Source organism: Bos indicus x Bos taurus, chromosome 13 (genome assembly GCF_003369695.1).
Source record: "Bos indicus x Bos taurus breed Angus x Brahman F1 hybrid chromosome 13, Bos_hybrid_MaternalHap_v2.0, whole genome shotgun sequence".
NCBI classification, from domain to species: Eukaryota; Metazoa; Chordata; class Mammalia; order Artiodactyla; family Bovidae; genus Bos; species Bos indicus x Bos taurus.
The window spans coordinates 46,873,578-46,895,796 of NC_040088.1; the positions used below are offsets into that span (position 1 = coordinate 46,873,578).

The 22,219-nt window shown below is 38.4% G+C and overlaps 1 protein-coding gene and 1 long non-coding RNA gene across 5 annotated transcripts in view; one reads left to right on the forward strand and one right to left on the reverse strand.

Annotated features, from left to right (window-relative positions):
• Positions 1-22,219, forward strand: part of LOC113903506 — a 178,272-nt gene that overhangs the window by 115,830 nt on the left and 40,223 nt on the right. The window contains exon 3 of one of the 4 annotated variants that reach the window (XR_003514148.1): positions 12,964-13,086. The exons of 2 other annotated variants lie outside the window; for them this stretch is intronic. This is a non-coding gene — a long non-coding RNA (uncharacterized LOC113903506). Of the gene's footprint in view, positions 1-12,963; positions 15,189-22,219 lie in introns of those variants that run through there. One more of the 4 variants, XR_003514146.1, reaches the window with a different exon arrangement.
• The window catches only part of MPP7 (membrane palmitoylated protein 7), a 225,435-nt gene that overhangs the window by 56,264 nt on the left and 146,952 nt on the right, over positions 1-22,219 (reverse strand). The window contains exons 6-11 of the mRNA XM_027559723.1: positions 12,940-13,071; positions 9,850-9,931; positions 8,865-8,950; positions 4,379-4,453; positions 3,989-4,185; positions 3,453-3,517 (exon numbers count right to left, since the gene is read on the reverse strand). Coding sequence (XP_027415524.1) covers positions 3,453-3,517; positions 3,989-4,185; positions 4,379-4,453; positions 8,865-8,950; positions 9,850-9,931; positions 12,940-13,071 — 637 coding nt within the window. The remainder of the gene's footprint in view (positions 1-3,452; positions 3,518-3,988; positions 4,186-4,378; positions 4,454-8,864; positions 8,951-9,849; positions 9,932-12,939; positions 13,072-22,219) is intronic.

Sequence of the window (22,219 nt, forward strand, 5' to 3'; positions counted from 1 at the left end):
CTGCTAAGTCGCTTCAGTCGTGTCCGACTCTATGCGACCCCACAGATGGCAGCCCACCAGGCTCCGCCGTCCCTGGGATTCTCCAGGCAAGAACACTGGAGCGGGTTGCCATTTCCTTCTCCAATGCATGGAAGTGAAAAGTGAAAGTGAAGTCACTCAATAAGTGTGTCCTTCTGGTGACTATCTAAACCCTCATCACAGCAAAGAACACGTGTCAGCCTTCCAGCTCTGTTCTTCTGTCTGTATTATTAACATTCATTATGTGACAGCCCAGCATTAGATGAAGCAGGGAAGGCAAGCAGACAAAACTGCATATAAACTTCTTTGTTGGAAAGACCTACTGTACAGCACAGGGAACTCTGCTCAATGTTACCTGGCAGCCTGGATGGGAGGGGAGTTTGGGGAGAATGGATACATGTAGTATATGGATGGCTGAATCCCTTTGCTGTCCACCTGAAACTATCACAATATTGTTAATCAGCTACACTCCAATATAAAATACAAAGTTAAAAAAAGTTTCTTTGTTGGATAAGAGGAGGAGGAGGAAGTGGAAGAGGAGGAGATGAATTGCTACGTCAAACTTCTAAGATTCAGGAATGTTTTAGTTTTAAGAGTTCATGTTTTAGTTTTAAAGAATGTGTAAGAAGCAAATTATTTTGTTTGAGGAGCCCATTTTTCTGGATATGTATTAGATATACGTGGATTCTTAAGGAGAGGAACTATAATTAAGCATCAAGGTTGAATACCACATACACTCAGAATTTTGCATATAAGGATGGCAGTTGTAAAGCCTGAGGAAGTCTTCTAATTTTATTCAGAATAAAATTGATTTCCTTTATTCTGGGTCTCATGGAGCCAGGAACGAGAGTTCTAGCACAAACACAAAGGCAGAGATAACACAGCCCTGGGATGCTCCAACCCTTCTTGACTTCTACACTCACATTAACTGAACCCCTATAGGACCAGGGCCATTACCCACAAACTTTTCCTCCATGCAGACTTCAGTTATACAGTTTACTCTTCATTTAAAATAAAGAGTAAAACACTAGTAATGCAAAAGCAATCACTTTGTGAAAAAGTTAACTGGCTAATTTGACATTTTTAGATTAGTCATTTTTCTAAATTCCATGCCTTAACCATTATCTTTCTAGGTTTTAAGTGCCCTTGTGAAATTTTGTGAAGAAAATTTTTATAAACATGAGTTTTTTCCATAAATTTATAAATACCAAGGTGGATTATTCTTCTTTTAGAAATTTTATATTAAATCAGAAACTTTAAAACCTATTATATGTTATTCAATGTAATTAAATAGAATGATTATAAAATATATATAGATTTTTTCAATAAAATGAAATATAAAAATAAAAGACTTTATATTAGCTTTCTGCTTTTCTTCATAGTATTATTCTACAATTCAGCAAAGGGCATGAAAACATGAATGTCCTACTCCAACAATCTAAGTACCAAAAGTTGAAGTCCAGGAAGTGTTGAGTCAGACGGCTTTTATGAGATTCTGTTACATTAAAAAAAAATCATTTTCAAATACACAGGCTACAAAACAAAGTGCTTTAAATGCTTTTAAAAATGTTCAGATCCAGTGCAATGATTTTTGCATAACTTTTGAGTTCAGGGGTTTATGAGACAACATTCAAAGAAATTTCAAATGGAATTTCAATTCTTTGAGAATAAAGACATTGGCTTTCTATTTAATTTTCACAGAAATATAAAGCTTCTCTGAACAAGGCTGTATTACTATATGCTAGTGATTTATTCCAGCTAATATTGACCAGATTTATTTTTATTTAAAAATAAGGAACACCTAAATATGAGAACAATGCATCTCTCAGTGAATCAAAATCTAGGTTATAAAAAAGAGAGAGAAGAAGAAAAGGAAAAAAAGGTGAAAGGACCTCCACATTCCATAATGACAAGTCTTCGGGCTCAGATACCAGAGTTTTAACATATAAAAGAAATTATGTACATTCAAAGACAAAAAATCTCCATTATAATTAGTGCTTCTACACACACACCCACAGACAAACACACACACCCTCTTACATTCACAAACATTTACACTGAAACCAGTGGGGAGAGCTGTTAAAAAGACAACCTCTCTACTTTGTACAGTTCTTTAAAAAAAAAAATACATCTATCAAAAATTTTACATAAGTGAACATTCATAATTATAACCAATTGTACATTTCTACATTGTCTAAAACCCAAGCCAATTTGAGTATGCATTCAGATTTGAGTAGAATCACATCTACTTCATTTTCAGGTTACACATATTTTGTCCCACATATATAAGAAGTGTGCAGGCCCTCAAATTCAAAAGTCCCTCAGAGAGCAAGTCGGGTAGGGGCCTCTGGATGTGCTCCCAGTGAAAATTCATCACGCTGAACAACGCAACACTCTGGTTAAACTTGAAGCCCTCAGTGTCACAGTCCATTTGGCTGTCTACGATAAGGGTTTCTTCCTTCTGCCCAGACTGAACAGAGCAAGAACAAGCAGGCTTTTGCATCAGTGCTCTGCTTGAAGCCTGCTGGTGAGATTTATACTCGACTGCAGTTTGGCTCCCTTCTAACGTGATTCCTGGGCTCTATGCTCCTACTAACTGACAGAAATAACAGGAGATGTGAAAAGCACAGCGATACCAAAAACAGATGTTGGTGTATAATTCCAGGACCGTTTATTTGCTCATTTCACCTTTTAATGTACAATTTCTATGCTGAAAACAAAGGGCTTTTAAAAAACTCTTAAAATACCTAGAACCATGAAACAAAGAAGATAAAACGGGACATTTAAAGATAAGCTGGGGACTTATAAGAGGTGGGAGATGGGAAGTCAAGAGAGGCTGAGAGAAGGGTAGGTTGAAAGAAAAAGCACACTATCTCTTCCAGCAATCCTACATCCTTGTTTTTCTTACTCTTATTTTCTTTTAATCTAGTCTGGTAATAACTCTGAACAGACAGGGTGAAGGTCAGAGCTTCGTTTTGACTATGATGTCAAAACAAACAAGGAACAAAACAGAACAAGAACAACTGTTTTAGGCACAAGTCCTTTTGTGCCCAAGAAAATGATGGATTTTTTTTCCCCTCTAATCTTTACCAAGAATTATCTAAACCAAACCTCTTAGCTTTACAGAGATAAGAGATGCATTTTAGGTTACAATATAAAATACCTAAATTCAGAAAACAAAAGAGTAGCAATCTTTTTTTTTTCCTTAAAGAGTGAGTCATGGGTTTATTATAAACAACCCCAAAGACCCCTTTCTTCAAAAGATTCACTTTGCCATTCCCATTACAAATTTCTTACTTGTTGGTTCTTATGAAAAGATGATCCAAAAGTTACCACATGTAATAGGGCCTCTTATTCTACCACAAACACCTGCTATAATAGTCAAAAATAAACAGCAAGGTTTAGGTTTTCTGCATTCTTATTAACAAACTTACATGATTTCCTACTGGAAACTTTCAGGGGCTGGACTAATATTTCTGGTCGTCTCAGAGCCAGTCTCCTGAGGAAAAGAAGGTCAATATGCCTATCAATTTTCAGGACAGATCCAAGACTAATATAATACCAAAATACTAAAAGTCTTAAGAAAAAATGGAAAGTTGGAGGAAAAAATGAATACAATGCAATCTACTCAAATTAAGAAATAAATCCTCTAACTTCCAAATTTTTATAAATTCTCCTGACTCTGAAATCACTTTTTTTTCTTCTAGCTTTCACATCAATGCAGTTTCAGATATTAATGTGCTATTTTCCATTTGCTTCATAACAAAAAGTGAATATGACCTGAGACTGTCATGTTATTTTTGGTCATTATTCATACTTCATTAGACAAAACAGAAATCCAAACCTGAGGGATAGAGGCTTCGAAGGCAAGGTTTCAGGGCTTATTTTATCACAACTATGCTGAAATGGTATTTTGCAGGGAACAAAAGGTCAGCTGCAGACAGGCCATGATTCTGCGCCAGGAACTCACCTTTCCTGGAAATGCTTAGAGGGAATCAGTCCTGCTCTGGGGTTGGCATCTCCTTCATGCTTTGCTTGCCACCACGTTGCATCATCTTGGCTCATAATCTGAAGAATATCTCCCTTTTTGAAAGAAAGCCCGGCTTCCTTACATGGAATTGCTTTATCCTCATTAGGGTCATAGTCAAAGAGGGCTTTGATAAACATCTACAAGAGAGTTCCATTTACGATGAATAAATATAAAGAGCAAATGTGAAATGGCCAGTATTCGTCTAACTCTGATTTATTTAAAAAACAGAATATTAAGGTCAACTTGCTGAAACAAAAAAGATATGTACTGAATGGAAAAACATTAGTTCCTCCTGGGGGGAAAGAAAAAGGATTTTTAAGGAATGATTACCTTGCCTTCCTTCGATGGTGTCTCTTCTTTGATGCTGGGTATAATCTTAAACGTTATTGCACCCTGCGACTGAGCCTGTTATCAGAGGAAAGAAAGTGTTATAAGAAAACCTCGGGAACCAAAGAGAAAGGAACTAAAATAGGTAGAAAATGAAATGATTCTGAAAATTTACAAGCTTGGGATTTTCTACTCTTAGATAAAACAAACCAAGGAAACTATTTTTGTAGAAATTCCTGTAACGTGAGAAAGTGCTAAAGTTTGTCAAATAAGTTAAAAAACATTAACCACTAAATCCACTTTTACCTCCTGTGTACTTTAAAAATGCCGGTGAATATATTACCATCCATGTTACTTCAAAATAGAAACACACTATGCACAGTGCCTTACACAGACAGGATTAAATGCAAAGAACAGACTGCGTGTGAGGCTCAGACCTTCACATCCAAGGATCTCATTTTCAGGGACAAAATACCTGCAACTGTCAGCAATGTGGTTATAGATACATGACCCAATCAGTTGCAAGGTTCATCAGAAACATAATGAAGAACACTCATCTCTATAGATTCTGGTTAGTAAGTAAAGTACCAAATGATGTAGATTAATTAAAAGATGAAAAGATTATCTAATTTAATGAAAACAAGCAACAATACCCACGATTCTTTGCTGACTACCTCACATGACAGTAGGTAACAAGGACCTACTGTCTAACACAGGGAACTCTGCTCAGTATTCTGTAATAATCTGTATCAGAAAAGAGTCTGCAAAAGAATGTGTGTGTGTTACTGGATCACTTTGCTGTACACCTGAAACTGGCATGACATTGTAAAGCAACTATACTTCAGAAAAAAAAATTTTTTAAGAGTAGGTCTTCCTTTAACACACTCTTATACCATTCTTTCCCTTCTTTTAGCGTTTGTCATAACCAGATCTATATAATTACTTATACAATTATTTCTTAATGTCTGTTGAAGAAATCGCTTCCAAGTTTTACTGATCAAACTAGTTATGTTTCGAGTGAACATGAAAGGTACTGAAAGTGTTAGTTATTCAGTTATGTTCAACTCTTCACGACCCCAGGCTCCTCTGTCTATGGAACTCTTGAGGCAAGAATACTGGAGAGAGTTGCCATTCCCTTCTCCAGAGGATTGAACCTGGGTCTCCGGCATTGCAGGTGGATTCTTTACCTTCTGAGTCATCAGGGAAGCCCTAATGTCTGTCACACCCACTAAACTGTAAGCTCTGTGAAAGCTCTAAATATCTGGTACATATTTAAGAGGAATGAAGGATGGAAGAAAAGAGGAAAAGGTGGAGACAGGAAGCGAGGGAGAGAAGAAGAGTGGACCTCTCTGAGGCTCAGCCATCAGCAAGTGCTGTAACCAGGAAACTGGTTAAAAAGGCCCCGACTGGTACTGTCTGTCAATTTCCATGATGTGAATACTCCCACCATGGACAATTTTAATGTATCAGCATAAAGTCACTGAAAGTCAAGATGGGAAAAGCTGCATAGAGTCAGCCTTTTTTCACTTTTTAAAATTTTTATTAGAGTATAGGTGATTTACAGTACTGTTAGTTTCTGCTGTACGGCAAAGTGAATCAGTTATATATATACCTATTCTTTTTTTAGATTCTTTTCCCATATAGGTCATTACAGAGTATTGAGTAGAGTTCCCTTTGCTCTACAGTAGGCCCTTAATAGTTATCTATTTTATACATAGCAGTGTGTATATATGTCAATCTCAACCTCCCAATTTATCCCTCCCCCATCGCCCCCGGGAACCATAAATTTGTTTTTTTAGATCTGTGACTCTGTTTCTGTTTTGTAAATAAGTTCATTTTTTAGAGCATAGAATCAGTTTTGTCAGTATATGGAAGCAACTCTAGTGCAACATAGACATTCACATAAAACGGGAGTTTAACAGCATAAATATCAGAATTTCATAAAGGAGTGATTTCAAAATGATAATATTGTTGCTATTGCTTATCATAAAAGTAACTCACTAATCTTACTAAGAGTATTGAAAGAAAGTAGAAAGAAAGCAAGTCTTCTCAATAATCTCTTCCCATTCTTCTAGTTTGTGCATGTGTTTTAATTTATGTAAAGCCCTTAAAACAAGTATCACTAAGGGCTCCATCAGTGTAAGCAATCACTAGTACTATTGTTCGGAGAAGGCAACGGCACCCCACTCCAGTACTCTTGCCTGGAAAATCCCATGGACGGAGGAGCCTGGTGGGCTACAGTCCATGGGGTCACTAGGTGTCGGACATGACTGAGCGACTTCACTTTATTTTTTCACTTTCATGCATTGGAGAAGGAAATGGCAACCCACTCCAGTGTTCTTGCCTGGAGAATCCCAGGGATGGGGGAGCCTGGTGGGCTGCCGTCTATGGGGTCACACAGAGTCAGACACGACTGACGCGACTTAGCAGCAGCAGCAGCAGCAGCAGCAGCACTATCGTTATTACTAAATCATAAGGTCTATCAGCCAGTGTGGACACTTCACAATAATCCATCACTTGGGTGAACAATTATTCAATCAGTGCAACCTTAATAGTTTCTAGACATTTTTAAACTATCTTGTTTATACACATTTGCCAAATTATTTCCTTAGGGTTAATTTGCAACAGTTGACTTTCTTGTAAATGCTTTTGTGTTTGTGTGTGTGTGTATGTGTGAGAGACCATGCTGCATGGCATGTGGGATCTTTGTTTCCTGACCATGAATTGAACCCATGCTCCCTGCAGTGGAAGTGCAGTCTTAATCACTGAACTGCCAGGGAAGTCAATAGCTGAATTTCTTATTAAAGAGTACACAAATTTAGAGTGGACAGTTTCAGCTAGCCATCTCAAAAGATGCTATTAGTTTATCCTACCAACAGAAGCATACAAACATTATTTCCTTATAATCTGGCTAAACGGAGAAGGCAATGGCACCCCACTCCAGTACTCTTGCTTGGAAAATCCCATGGACGGAGGAGCCTGTTAGGCTGCAATCCATGGGGTCGCTGAGAGTCGGACACGACTGAGCGACTTCACTTTCACTTTTCACTTTCATGCATTGGAGAAGGAAATGGCAACCCACTCCAGTGTTCTTGCCTGGAGAATCCCAGGGACGGGGAAGCCTGGTGGGCTGCCGTCTATGGGGTCGCACAGAGTTGGAAATGACTGAAGTGACTTAACATAATCTGGCTAACTCTAGGTGTTATCAAGCTTTTAAATAACCACCAGTCCAATATTTTTCAGACATCATGTTTTTTGGTCATTTTTGTCTGTACATATGCTTTGCTGTTCTATAACTGCTTTTTTCTTAATGATTGTTAAGAACTCTCATATACATTAAATATGAGCCTTTAATCATATAAATTGAAAATATTTTGCCTATAACCTCATTTGTCTTTTAAATTTTATGTACAGCATCTTTTCCTGTAGAAAAAGTTTTCAGTTCTAGTCATTACATCTATTTGAATTTCACATCAAGGTTAGAAATTCTTTCTTGGCCTTTTGGCTAAGATCAAGTGTAGTATGGGGGCTTCTCAGGTGGCACAGTAGTTAAAAAAAAAAAAAAAAGTACTAAAGAATCTGCCTGCCAATGCAAGAAACACGAGATGCAGGTTCAATCCTTGGGTTGGGAAGATTCCCCGGGAGTAGATGGCAACCTGCTCCAGTATTCTTGCCTGAAAAATTCCATGGACAGAGGAGCTGGTGGGCTATAGTACATGGGGTCACAAAGAGTCAGACATGACAGAGCAGACATGTCATGAGAGTCAGACATGACAGAGCACAATGATTTTTTTAAAAACTGAATTTGGGGGAATTTAGTTTTGTGTGAGTTGTACAATAAGGACTATTTTTCTAACTGAATAATCAATTAATCCAATACCATTTATGAAACAATCTCACTGCTTTCACACTCATTTAAAATGCTATCTTAATCATTTACTAAATTTTCATATACACTGAGATCTGTTTTGAGATACCAAGACTCTTGACAGGTTAATAATATGTTTTTATACATAACAGGGACAATGTCTCTTTATTTTGTCCTTATAAATAAACAAATGAATTTGAGAATTTATATTGCCAAGGCCTATAGTAGTTTCATTCCATTTTAGACTTCAGATATCTAAGTTAGTTTCACTACTTTATATACCTGGAAGATATAGGCCCCAGAGATAAATGTATCACTGGCAATGTGTATTAAAGTCCTAATTTGGGACAGGCCCTGTCAAACTCCTGACCTACAGGAGCTCATTGAATCTTTGAACCCTCCAGTGAAAGATTTACCACTTCTTATTCTAATTTTGTAGATGAATACAGGGAAGCAATAAAAAGATGAAGGTATTTTCCAAGGACACACAGGGATTAAGTTAATAGAGTCAGGATCCAAATCCTGGATTGCCGAATCCAAATCCTGTGTTCATTACCAGGTCTGAAACACAGCGATTCAATTTCATTTTCATGGCAATTTTAAAATAAATTTTCAGCTTACCAAGATCTGGATTATTTCCTCAGGCCTTTTATCCTCGACTGGTATCCCATTCACTTCCCTAAGTTCATCGCCAACATGAATAAGACCTGAGAGAAAGCAAATTCAGAAAACCAGCAGCATTACCTACAAAAGAAACCATGGTTTGTGACTGTGTCCACACTGAACGCGCCGTGTGGTCCCCCAGTGCCTGTGAGGGCAACATACCTCATGCCTCTCAGGTTTCAGAGGCTGAGCCCCCAGAGAACGACTCCAAGACCACAACCTCACCAAAACTGCCAAAGGAACAGCAGCAGCATCTCAGTCTTTTTCTAAAAATGCACATTACTTTCATCTTCAAAATAGTATTTTTAAAGGCTGCATGCTTCAGTAGTACTTTTGAAATCAGAAACATTGAAATAAGTCTTATAACCTTGGAAGCCCATATAAGCGAAGACCATAAAGCAAAATGAGATTTATCATTTATTTAAATAGGTTCATTTGAACTATGATGCTGGAGAAGACTCTTGAGAGTCCCCTGGACAACAAGGAGGTCAAGCTAGTTAATCCTAAAGGAAATCAACCCTGAATATTCATTAGAAGGACCGATGCTGAAGCTGAAGTTCCAATACTTTGGCCACCTGATGCGAAGAGATGACTCACTGGAAGAGACCCTGACGCTGGGAAAGATTGAAGGCAAGAGGAGAAGGGGGCAACAGAGGATGAGATAGTTGGATGGCATCACTGACTCAATGGACATCAGTTTGAACAAGCTCCAGGAGTTGGTGATGGACAGGGAAGCCTGGGTGCTATAGTCCACGCGGTCTCAAATAATCAAGACGCGACTTAGCAATTGAACAATAACCACATTTGAACATAGAGAAAAATACCTTATTACTGTTTTGTTGTACTGTCTAAATCCTGCTATCCTTTCAGTTATATACCGGAAATGTGACACACAAAGCCCACACGACTCGTCCACACCCGCCAAACACGTGTACACTCTCACCGCTTCTGTCTGCAGCGCCCCCTCTCATGATCCTGGCCACCACGATGGCCCCAGTCTGCTCATCCTTTTTAATAGTGGCTCCCTTTAAAGAAAAAATAAAATAAAATTTGTGGGTAAATGCACATACCGGGTGGTAAGAAAGAGGGCAGAAATAAGGACCTTATCTGGAAAATGTAAAAACAGCTACAAAAAAATTAAAAGGAGGCAGAAGGAACAGATATCATGTCAGGCACCTCACAAATACTCATCACTAAACACACAGTCTTATACAGCATATATCATCTAAGGTTTTCAGCACAGTCCAAAAATTTTTGAATCTTTATTCCCTTCAATACTATGGAGTATACAAGTATCTTCTTTCCATTATGAACCTTACATTTGAATACTATTTGTTTTTTGACAGTATTTCCTCATTTCACTTTATCTTTATCCCAAGCCCTATAAGGTCATATACATAGAGAAGCTGAAGCGAATAGAAAATAAACTAGAAAACTAAAACCCAGACCACCTGACCTTTAGTTCAGCAACCCTTCTACTACAGTATTACAGTAAACAAACTCAGCGATGATAATAAACAAAATGGAAAGAAAAAAAAAAGATCTGATACTCCTAGTTTTTATGTACTAGGATTATACTTAGCACAAATGGAGCTAACATTCTGGCAGGAGATTAGGAAATAATTTCAAAAAGAATCCAGAAATTCTTCATTTATGGGTGTTTAGAAGCAAATCAACTGAACACTTTTTGTCAGCATAGCAAGCAGAAATGGTTACTTTGAATGCCTCTTCATGACTTTCTTCCAAGAAACTGGCAGTGGTTTAGACAAACCATCTATGTCACGTTACACAGCTAGAGAGACGCACATTAGGTGGGAGCAAAGTTCACCCCCCAAAAAGAAGTTTGACAGTGAACACATTTATTTATAGCATTACAAAATAGATATTACAAAAGGATTCCTAGTTTTGTTTTCATATGCATTTTATATATGATATTTTATTTTATATGTGATAGCTATCAAATACATACCTAATAACAACAAAAAATTAAATAATTCCATGCTAGGATGATTTTGTGGCATTTTAATCACCTACACATGCCCTCAAGGCTGAAGACTTGAATGAGTGCCTCTCCATGGTTATAAACCTTAGACTGTCCAATTCCTGGTATTTTCTGCAGGTAGCTTGTAGCCAAGATGACTAGAAATGTAATATTCTTACTACAACTAATTAGTGTAGTTAGATCAACTTTTACTTTAAGAATGTGTCTCCAACTGACTAAAGTATGCCTAATGATCAGAAAGGTCTAGTAATCGAAAATTGTTTATTGTTGTTCAGTTGCTAAGTCGTGTACGACTCTGCGACCCCATAGGCTGCAGCATGCCAGGCTTCTTTGTCCTCCATCTCGCAGAGTTTAAGACTATTTATCTATCTTTTATAGATGAGAAATTGCATGACAAATGGTTATGACTTGTCTAAGATCAGACAACTAGTATGTAGCAAAGTCAGAACTTATCTAAGGCAAACTGAACAGAATTGCTGTTTCTAACCTTATCATTCAAAACTAATAATCTTCTGAATCCTTCTATAACCCTGTATTCATAAGGTTGTAAATATACTACTTTTGCAGATGCAGATTATCAGTTCTTCCCTCTCTGAATGTGCCTGTCAGGTGCCTACATCGAGTGGTGAATAGATTCCAGGGCATCTAAGGCTGTGGGAAGACTTGCAGCTGGGTCCCTTGAGACACAGTGTCTGTAGGACATCAGATGCTATGGCTTTTGGCTGAGTAACTGGAAAGATGAGACTGTCCACTGGGGAACCACAGGGTGGAACAGATTCGGGGACAAAGATCAGCTGACTTTTGGACATGTGAAGACTGAGATGTCTACCAGACATCCAAATGGAGATACTGGGCAGAATGATGGACATACAAACTTAAAAGATTAGAAGAAAGAGAAATGTGACCTGGGAGTCACCGGCACACAAGTGGTTTTTAAAGTCACAGCTGGAGGGATCACTTCCAGAATGTGCAGAGAACAGAAAGTACTCAACACTTAAAGGACTTGTTAAAGGCCCTGAAATATATTTATGCATCAATATAGATAGTACCCTGGAATAGAAATGCTGGCTATCTGCTGATTCTCCTGATCCTTGGAGGGAAAACATGGACCTGAGAAATGGTGTCTCACTTTCTATAGGATACTATTAATAGCACTTAACTCAATCTTCTTTTGATCCCTACATTCCTGAATATTTTCTATTTCCATATTGCTTTCCAAACCCTTATGAGCACACTTCCTTGAAGTATTCTTAGTGCAATGTACTTGGCACGAAAATAAAATCAAAACCCAATAAAACAAGGGCACATTCCATGTGACACTGTACAAAAGCACCCCTTGGCTCCTGGTCTCATCACTCCAGCCCTTGCTTCATCATCGCATCTCTTTTTGTAACTCTAACCCTTCTGTCTCCCTCTTTCACTTTAATAAGAACCATTATGATTACCTTGGTCCCACCTGATAATCCAAGACGGTCCCCACATCAAGATCTTTAATTACAAAAAGTTCCTTTTGCCTTGTAAGGCTCTGAAGATAGGACTCGACACCACTGGGGGTGTGTGGGAGGCACTGTCCCACTACCACAGGCCCTGGACATGACACAGAGCTGCCTAAATCCTGGTGCTAAAACAAATAGCTACATCTACATTTTGAACTATTAGATTCCTGGTTAATTTCTCATCACTTTAAAATCAATCTGCTTTCTAGAAAAGCCATAAGCAATTATTTTCAGTTGCACTTTTTAATCTCTAATCAGCTGCAGTTGGTGCATGTCATGTCATCTTTTATAAATGCCAACCAGTAACATTTTAAAAATGATTGCTATTTATAATCAAAAGAATGCCATTTTCTTTGGCTCTGTTTTAATTTTTATCCATCATCTCCTTTAGATGTGAATGCTCCGTTTATTTCTGAGTTTGAAGACACAGAGGAAGCATATTTTAAAGAGGGGAATAAATGATATGCACCCATCACACTGGTCTTTATCATGGTATCCACTCATAGCTGAGCATAAAAGATGGACCAAAACTCACCAGTGGTTCTCTATTTTTAACCAGGCGGATGATTTTCACCGAGTCTTCCTCATCGTCAATGTCATCAGGCATAGGAGGCAACACAGGATCATAATTCTTCTGAGCCACAGTGTCATGCACAGAGAGCAAAGCCTATCAAAGTCAAAGGTGAAAAGTGTTTAATATAAAACCCTAAACACACCCAACTATGAGGAAAATGAAATCGATGTTCTAATTGTGGCACAGCAAAGATAATAATGCAACTACTTGGAAAGAAATCCCTTACAAATTGGGCAAGGGGGTTGCAGAACAGCAGAGGCAGCCCTCCATGGTCACTAACGGACACCAAGAATCAGCATACAGCACCTTCTAAGCTGTGTATTCTCTGGTTCATCCTAGAAAGGTGGCAGCTGGGGAGGGGGTGTGTGTCGGGGGGTGGGGGGAGTTACTTTTGAAGGGAGGGAGAAAATGAGGCTATAAATACATGATCAATGGGCCAGCAGGAGACTGGGGAAACCACGCATGTATTTTTTTTTCCCTTTCCTTCTATTAGCAGAAAACACAAAAGTACTGATAATACAACTGATGAGTCTTCATTCTTCTGTGGTATTCTCACTTTTTAATGTTTGGTGTAATAGATGACTAATGTGTATTTTTTTAAAAAAAGTATTTCTAGTCATGACTGTTATGGTAGTAAAAGTTCTCAAAACAAGTGCGTTGTCACTAGAGACCAAAGGTGAGAAAAACGTGACACATCAGTATATGTGGGGTGACTGGGTCTAGACTTTTACCTGATTTGTTCCCCAATCACCCAATCAGTATGATACATCCGTTCTTCCAGCCAGAAGCTTAGAAATCCTTGAAACCGCTCCTCTCAGCTACACTCCCAACATCCAGCCCACATCCTGTTAAATCTGCTTCTAATACGTATGCTAACACTTGTTATCTTCTCTCTAGTCCAGGGCAGAGGTTGGCCGACTATGCCACCTATGTTGTAAATGAAGCTTTGTTGGAACACAGCCACACTCATTCATTGATGTATGGTCTGTTTATGTTGGCTGTCATGTTACAATGGTGAAACTGAATAGAAGCCACACACGGTTTTTACATAAAAAGCTGGCATATCCTTGGTCTAGATCATCGATGCCATCATTTTTTACCTGGGGCATTTTTACCTGGAGCCCCAACTGGTCCAGCTGCATTCACCTTTAGCTCATTTTCAAATCCATGACCCACAGTGTAGCCAGAGTGATTGTTTTGAAACTTAAGAGAGTAAATCATGTAACTGGTCTATTAATAACTCCTGTAAATCTACTCCGGTTTGGGGATGAAGAATGAATGAATGAAAGTCGCTCAGTCGTGTCTGACTCTTTGTGACCCCATGGACTATACAGTCCATGAATGAAGAGCATGGGATGAAAAGCAAACTCAAACTCTGAAGCACGTTCTAGTCTTGTATTTGTCTCCAACCTTATCTTACCTCCACTGTCCTCCTCACTCAGCTTACATAACTGGCCTCTCTCTCTAGAGGAGTGACTAAAACATCTGATGTAAAAGCAGACCCCCAGGTTACTTGATCTCATAGCACCATCTTCTTTGCTTTAATACATGCTCATAACTTTTAACCACATTTATGTTATTATGTATATATTTGCTATCTGCTGAAACAGAAGCTCTTAAGAAGGCAAAGAAATGGTTTCTTTATTGACTATAAGCTTTCTTATTGACTATAATAATTCATAAGCGTACGTACTATAATGTGAATCTTCAAAAATGTCTATGTCCCTGTAAATATCACCCAAGCAAGAAACACAACATTAACAGAACTCCAGGGGCCCCTTTAGTATGCTCCTTCCTAGTCACCATGACCTCTACTTAAATACTGCATAAATGGAATCATAAGCAGATGTTTCTTTTTCCTGCTAATAAGTGAGATTCATCCATGCTGTTACTGGTAGCCATTCTGTTTTCATTGTGCAGCACTCCAACATGTATATATTTCACAGTTTCTTTACCCATTATGCCTCTGAGGGACACTGAGGTTGTTTTCACTTTTGGCTGTTAAAGCAATTCTATTATGCACATATCTGTTGATGCATAGATACGCTAATTTGGGTTAAGTGTATTTAAGGGTATAATGTCTGGGTCATTCAACACAGGCAGATGAGACAAACAGGTTGCTCCAGCTACACTCCCACCAGCAGCTATGTGAGTTCTAGCTGTGTCTCAGGATCCAACAGTTTACAGTATTAGTTTAAATCTGACCATTCTGAGTATACAGTGGTATCTTCTAATGGTAAAGTTCATCTTTCTCATAACATCTTTTATGAAATGTCTGTTCAAGATCCTTGCACATTTTTCCATTCCATCTATCTTTCGCTTCTTGATTTGTAAGATCACATCAGATCAGATCAGGCGCTCAGTCGTATCCGACTCTTTGTAAGAGTCCTTTATAATATGCTGGATCCAAGGCTTTGTGCCATAAATACATTCTCTCATTCTCCCGTTTGGTAACTTGTCCTTTCACTTTCTTATTAGTGTTTTTTGATTTTAAAAAAAGGATCCAAATTAATGAGCCCAATAATACTTTTTTCTTTACGGTTTGTGGTACCCAACAAAATTTTCAAAGGGATAGAATGAACAGCATCAAGATGATAAAATATCTGAAGAGATAATAGCTGCAGATTTCTGACAGTTGATGAGAAACACAATCTGAAGATTCAGGAAGCAGGAAAAATAAAAATTAACCCATGCTTACATACATCATAGTGAAAACACAGAATGCCAGAAACAGAAAGTAGTTCTTAAAAATATCAGAGAGAAAAACACAGATCATGAGAAAGGAAAAAAAAAATGAGAACTGAGTGATCAGCAGCAATATAACTAGAAGATAAAAACACATTAAAAAATAATAGTCAGCTCAGAATTGTGTATCTAGCAAAAGTACTGTTCAAGAATGAGGATGGAAACGAAGGTGAAGTTACCAGGTACCTATTAGAGAAAATGTTCAGAAAAAGATAATGAAGCAATGGTTTTTTAAGACACTGGACATGAAATAAGAGAAGGACAGTGACCACTGAGAGACAGGAAATAACTGTGGGCCCTAAGACTGCCCAGCTTACTGTCTAGAGCAAGGTTCTCGGCTGTGTTGGAAGAGAAGGAACCCAGGTGGAATGCAGCAGTCTTCCTTAGTGGAGACAAGAGAGCTGGGAATCTAAGGAGGTCAAGGGGTTAAAGTTCTCAGCGAAGGGATGAGAGGAGAGTGAGCGACACAGACACAGAGTTTCTTGAGTCCTTAGCCAAGGCTTGTGTATGGACAGCTCCCAGAAAGGACTAGAAGAGTGGTCGGGAACAGAGGGCTGTCTGGGGACATCTTTGGTTTGTCATGATTCAAAGGATGCCACTGCCATCTGGCTTCCCAGGTGGCTCAGTGGTAAAGAATCTGCCTGCCAATGCAGTAGATGCAAGAGATGTAGGTTTTATCCCTGGGTCAGGAAGATCCCTTGGAGGAAGAAACCGCAACCCACTTCAGTATTCTTGCTTGGAAAATCCCATGGACAGAGGAGTCTGGTGGGCTACAGTCCACCGGGTCGCGGAGTCAGACACAACTGAGCGCACACGCACACCCTGCCATCTAATGCTCAGAGGCCAGAGATGCTCCCAGGCAACCGACAGACTGAACAATCCCTGCCCCGCCCCAGATAATTAACTAGTCCTCAAACTTAAACCCTTCCGAGGCTGAGAAACCCTGCATGAGAAGAAACGATCCCCGAAGCTTGCACAGGGCAGGGATAGCTCCGGTTCCCACAAGTTAAAAGGAAAATTCTCACAATTCGCTGGGCATTGAGGAGAATTAGTAGAAGGGTACTGTCTTCATAGTGGGAAATAATTAGCCTGAGATTACACACTGCTAAGATCTTACCTAACACAGCTTAAAAGCAAGCCTCTGAAGGATCAAAATGTTTCCAGGTTACTTAACTACATGATGCGAACTCAAGAATATTATCTATAAATATACAAAAATATCCAGCATCAAAGGAAGTAAAACTCACAATGACTGTCAGTCAAAAATTACCAGGCATGTAAAGAAAGCAGAAACTACACAATGATGAAAAATATAAAGCTATTAATTAAACCCTGAAAAATTACACAGATGTTAAAATTATACAGAAATCTTCTAATTACAGACAGATCACAGAAAAGAAAATTAACAGTTATAATTGCACTCTAAATGTTCAAAAAGCTAGAAGGGCTGAACATGAGACTTGGGATATACAAAAAATATTCAAATCAAGCTTCTATAGATTAAAAGGTACAGTGAATGAATGAAAAAAAGTACACTGAATGAGATGAACACTTGTAGGCAAAGCAAAAAACTATGTAAAATGAAACATAAAGAAAATATAATGAAAAATTATGAGCACAGGATTATTGAGCTGTGGGACTTCAGTGGTCTATTACATGCACCTAATTGGCATCTCCAAAGACAGGAGAGGTTCTTTAAAAAGTTTGAAGAAATATGACAGAAAATACTCCAAATTTGATGGAAATAAAAAAGCCCAAATGTTTCAAAGCACAATAAACAGAAAAAAAATAACATCAAATTGCATAAAACTAGTAAAAAAGGAAATCTTAAAATCAAAGAAAAAAAGCACATTACATACAAAAGAAGAAAGATAAAAATGTCTCCTCACTTCCCACCAGAAACAGTGTGAGCCACAGGACAATGGAGCAACATCTTTAAAAATACTCAAAGAAAACTACTGTCAACCTAAAATTCTATACCTAGCAAAAACACCTTTTCAAAGCAAGGAATATGGTGAACTTCTTAAAGATACACAGAAGCTGAAGGAATTCATCACCAGCAGACTTGCATTACCAAAAATGTTATAAGAAGTCTTTCAGACAGGAGGAATAATCTCAGATGGGAACACAGATCTAATAAGAGCACTAGAATTGTTCACTCTCTGTGTATCTATGGTGACTATCTTGCACATAGTAAAAATAATAGTGAATGCGAATGAACATATTTTAAAGTGGATATGATGGCTGGGGCTTCTGTGATGGCTCAGACAGTAAAGAATCTGCTGGCAATGCAGGAGACCCAGGCTCAATCTTTGTGTCGGGAAAATCCCCTGGAGAAGGGAATGGCTACCCATTCCAGTATTCTTGTCTGGAGAATTCCATGGACAGAGGAGCCTGCCGGGCTACAGTCCATGGGTCACAAAGAGTCAGACATGATGAGCAACTAACACTTTCATGATGGTTCAAAGGCAATGATAAAACACCAGCTATGTATTTTTCCTCCTTAGTGTTGTATTTTCATATCTGGATTCCAAAAATAAAAAACTTTCAAGATTTACAGATACCAAGTTCATAATTTTTAACAGCTTTGCTGCATAAGTAGTTTTGGTTACCAACATTTTTATTTTGGACAAGTAAAAGTAACTTTGTTTTCCACTCTTCTGTTTTAACCAATTTATTCTTCACTATACAGATTTTCCTTTCAAAAGGCAATACCTAAATGAAATTGTGTTTCCATATGCCATAGCCACCAATCACAACTGATGGGTTTACCTGTTGCTTAGAAGAATCTGCAGGAAATGGAACACTGGGCTTTGTAACTCATCAGGCTCCTGAGCTCTTGCTGCCTTGGACCCCCTGGAGTCAATTCTATGTTCTAAGTATCTGTCAGGTCCTTAGAATTAAGTGTCTAACTCATAAGGATGAGTAACCTTGATTTATTCCTCCAGAAGGAAGCTTAACTTTTCCCTTCAGTATGCTTTAATGAAGTCTCATCCATTCTGCATGCCCGGGCAATGAGTAATTTCTGGTAAGTGAATGTTTTGGAAAGCTAAAAAATTACAACAAATCTTTTTATTTTATTGCCTTTTTAAAAATCTACCAAATTTTCCCTGACTTCCTAAATTATAAAACCATGTTCTAAAGATGATGTCACCTCACTTTTATCAAAAAAGAGCCACTGAATGACAACTCAAAGAGGCTGATTTGCCTTTAACGTGGCAACGTGATGCCTAGGAAGTGCTTTTATTTACTGATGATTCTGCTTTCTCTGGAAACAAAGTCTCTGTAGAAATCAGGCTCCCTCCTTCAGTGCCCCTACCTGGGTCCTTGCCCTCCCCCACTGCAGCATGCTTTAGAGTGTGTTACATCTATATGGCCTTTTGTGACAGACATTTTCTCACCATGTGGCGTCCTTTATACTTTACTTTTCCTGGACTTTAAGATTTGGACAATAAGGCTGGATTTTGTAGACACTATTGAATAACAATTATTAGTTTTTTGTATATGGCAACTGATCAATTCAAAGACTAAGTGTAATCCAATACAGGAAGTAGTTCATCCTATTACCCTATTTACAATGGTGGGAAATGTATATGCAATATTTTTGTATACAAAAAAGAATGAAAGGTAATGCAGTCAAGATGAACTATCACTAAAAGTATATGAATACATGATTTACAGAAGAAATAAAAAGTCATTAAGCATATGAATGGTCTTCACTAGGAAAGCAACGGATAGAGACTTCTATTTTCTAATTTAAATTCAAAACACAATTATGTATTATCCAAAATTGCTTTCTGTTTATTTCTTAAAGTTTTATCAAGTCACTATGTTAAAGGTGAAACTAAAGCCAAAGTAGTAAACTATTGGAAAGACTGTTGCTGAAGCTCCAGTACTTTGGCCTCCTGACGCAAAGCGCCAACTCATTAGAAAAACACTCTAATGCTGGGAGAGACTGAAGGCAAAAGGAGAAGGGAGCAGCAGAGGATGAGATGGTTACATAACATCACCAAATCAATGGACACCAATCTGAGCAAACTCTGGGAGCCAATGGAGGACAGAGGAGCCTGGCATGCTGCAGTCCATGGGGTCGCAAAGAGTTGGACACGACTTAGCGACTGAACAACAAATAAACTAGCATATCTTATTAAAGGCAATATCATAAATCATTTATAAAGATGTTATTCCTTCCAACCTTATGTATGAATTTTTTAAAAACTTTTCATGTGTGTGTGTGTGTCCAAATGTCCCTGAAGCTGCAAATGCTCTTTTTCTATCCCATGATTATGGTTCAATTGTTACACTTCCATCTTTAATATATTTGGATTTCATTTTAGTAGGCCTCTTTCTTATTTTTCCCAAATAATTAAGCAGCTGTCCCAACACCTCGTATTGAAGCTACATCCAATTCCACCTATCTCCCACTCCCTTGCCTCCATCCTTCACATTCTTTGTAAGGACCACAATCACATATCACCCTAATCATTTCTACAGGCTCCCACCTTGGCTTCCTCCATTCGGGACCCATTCCTCTCATCCTGCCACCACCCCACCACCCCAGGGAACTGCTGTGCATATTACACTCAAGACTGATGGCGTCACTTATTCAAACCCTTCTGATGACTTTCCACTGCTCCTAGAATGAAATTCAAACTTTTGAATAAGCCCATAATTAGAAAGTCCATAGAATATATCATCTAAATAAGGAAACAAGTAAAATTAAAAGGGAGGTTGTTAATAACACGGGAACCAGTCTGGCAAAAACAAGACTGTCCTGGGCAAACCAGGATGTCCAGCCCTGACTCACAGGCACTACTATCCAGCTCCTGCCCTTTCCTTTTTTACAAGCTATTGATCAGCCACAGTTCGAAGTCTGCTTTACATCCTCGAACTTGACAAATTATTTTCTTTGTGGGACTTCACATACTAGTCACTGTACTGAAACCCTTCTTTCTTCGCCTCCCACTCCTGACTGATGCCTGCCTCTTCTGGTCACCTCACACTCAATCTCCGGCTGTCACCTTATATGGACTACATCCTCTGTCTGCAAAGTATTCTTCAACCCTGTCTCCATTCCTATGTGCTCCACACTATTTCTGGGTGTTCCCTCTTTTTACCCACTATTGCTCCTATCGCCTTCACTATTCTTCATATGTGCTCATGTATCTTCCTCAAGGTGTATCTATGGGGACTGCACAGAATAGGCGCTGAATTTATGTAAGAATAAATGGACAAAGATCCAACTGTGCTGACATTTACAAATTACTGAAGAAAGTTTTAACGCTTTTCAAAACTGAGTTGGCAGATCTATAGAAATCACATTATCATTTTATCATGGGCTGTATACTTGGTTGTATACATATATGCGTGTTTTTAAAAAATCATTATTACTTTGGAGGTACACTTCAGGTCTCCTTTCAATATTGTGAATTAAATATTTTAACTGGAAGAGCAATCTTCAAAAAGTAAATAATTAGTTCCCCTATCTCCCCTAATTAGAGAAGGAAATGGCAACCTACTCCTGTCTTCTTACCTAAAGAACTCCATGGACAGAGAAGCCTGGTGGGCTACAGTCCCTGGGATGGCAAACAGTCGGACCCAACTGAGCAATTTGCACTCACTGTTCATGTATATATGTTATATTCTACTGCGCCTTGCTTTGCTCTCAGAAAAATGAAAAAAAGCAAATATTTTCACTTGTTCCCAAGACAAAAAGTATCTGATTATGTTTTGAAATAGCTTAAAACTTATTTGGGAACTATACCTCTTAAAGTAATTACCTTCAAAAGAGAGATTTAGCGTGACGGTGGTTAGTAGAAATGATTTCGAGGAAAGTAATGTTAAACATTAGGGCAAACTGCAAAGAAAAATATTTTCTCCTCAAGACTAGTGAACTAGAAATTGTCACTGTCAACTGTACTGTCATGAGTCTGCAACATTACCCGTTTTCTACATATCATTTTCCTACATGAAAGGTGAATACACACCTTTCATGCTGACTTCTCACCCATTCCTTAGCCACTCTGTTATATAAATGTGAAAACAGACAAAATCATTCATCTGAGGTATTTTTGCCATAACAAAGTTTAAGCACTCAATTATAAAGCTTCATCCAATGGTGTTGCATGATGCCATCGTAAAGGGAAGAAAACCCACATTTCTCTTCCTTCTGGAGTTTGTTTCCTTTCCTCCTGTGTGCCTCCCTTTCTGCTCACACAAAACAAAACTCTCATTACCAAATGTGTGGGGGGTTTTCTCAACACCACACGTTTTCTATGAGGCCAACCGAGTGTCCTGCAATTCAACCCAGTTCTGAGTTCATCTTCCAGGAGAGAGCACCAGGTCACCACTGCAGGTTGCCACCTGTGCTTCTGGTCAACCCACTGTAGATCAGAGGTTCCAATAACCCTCTCTATGGGTTTGAACAACTTGCTCCAGCAGGTCACAGGATTCAGGGAAGCACTTACATTTACCAGTTTATTAAAGGCTATGATAA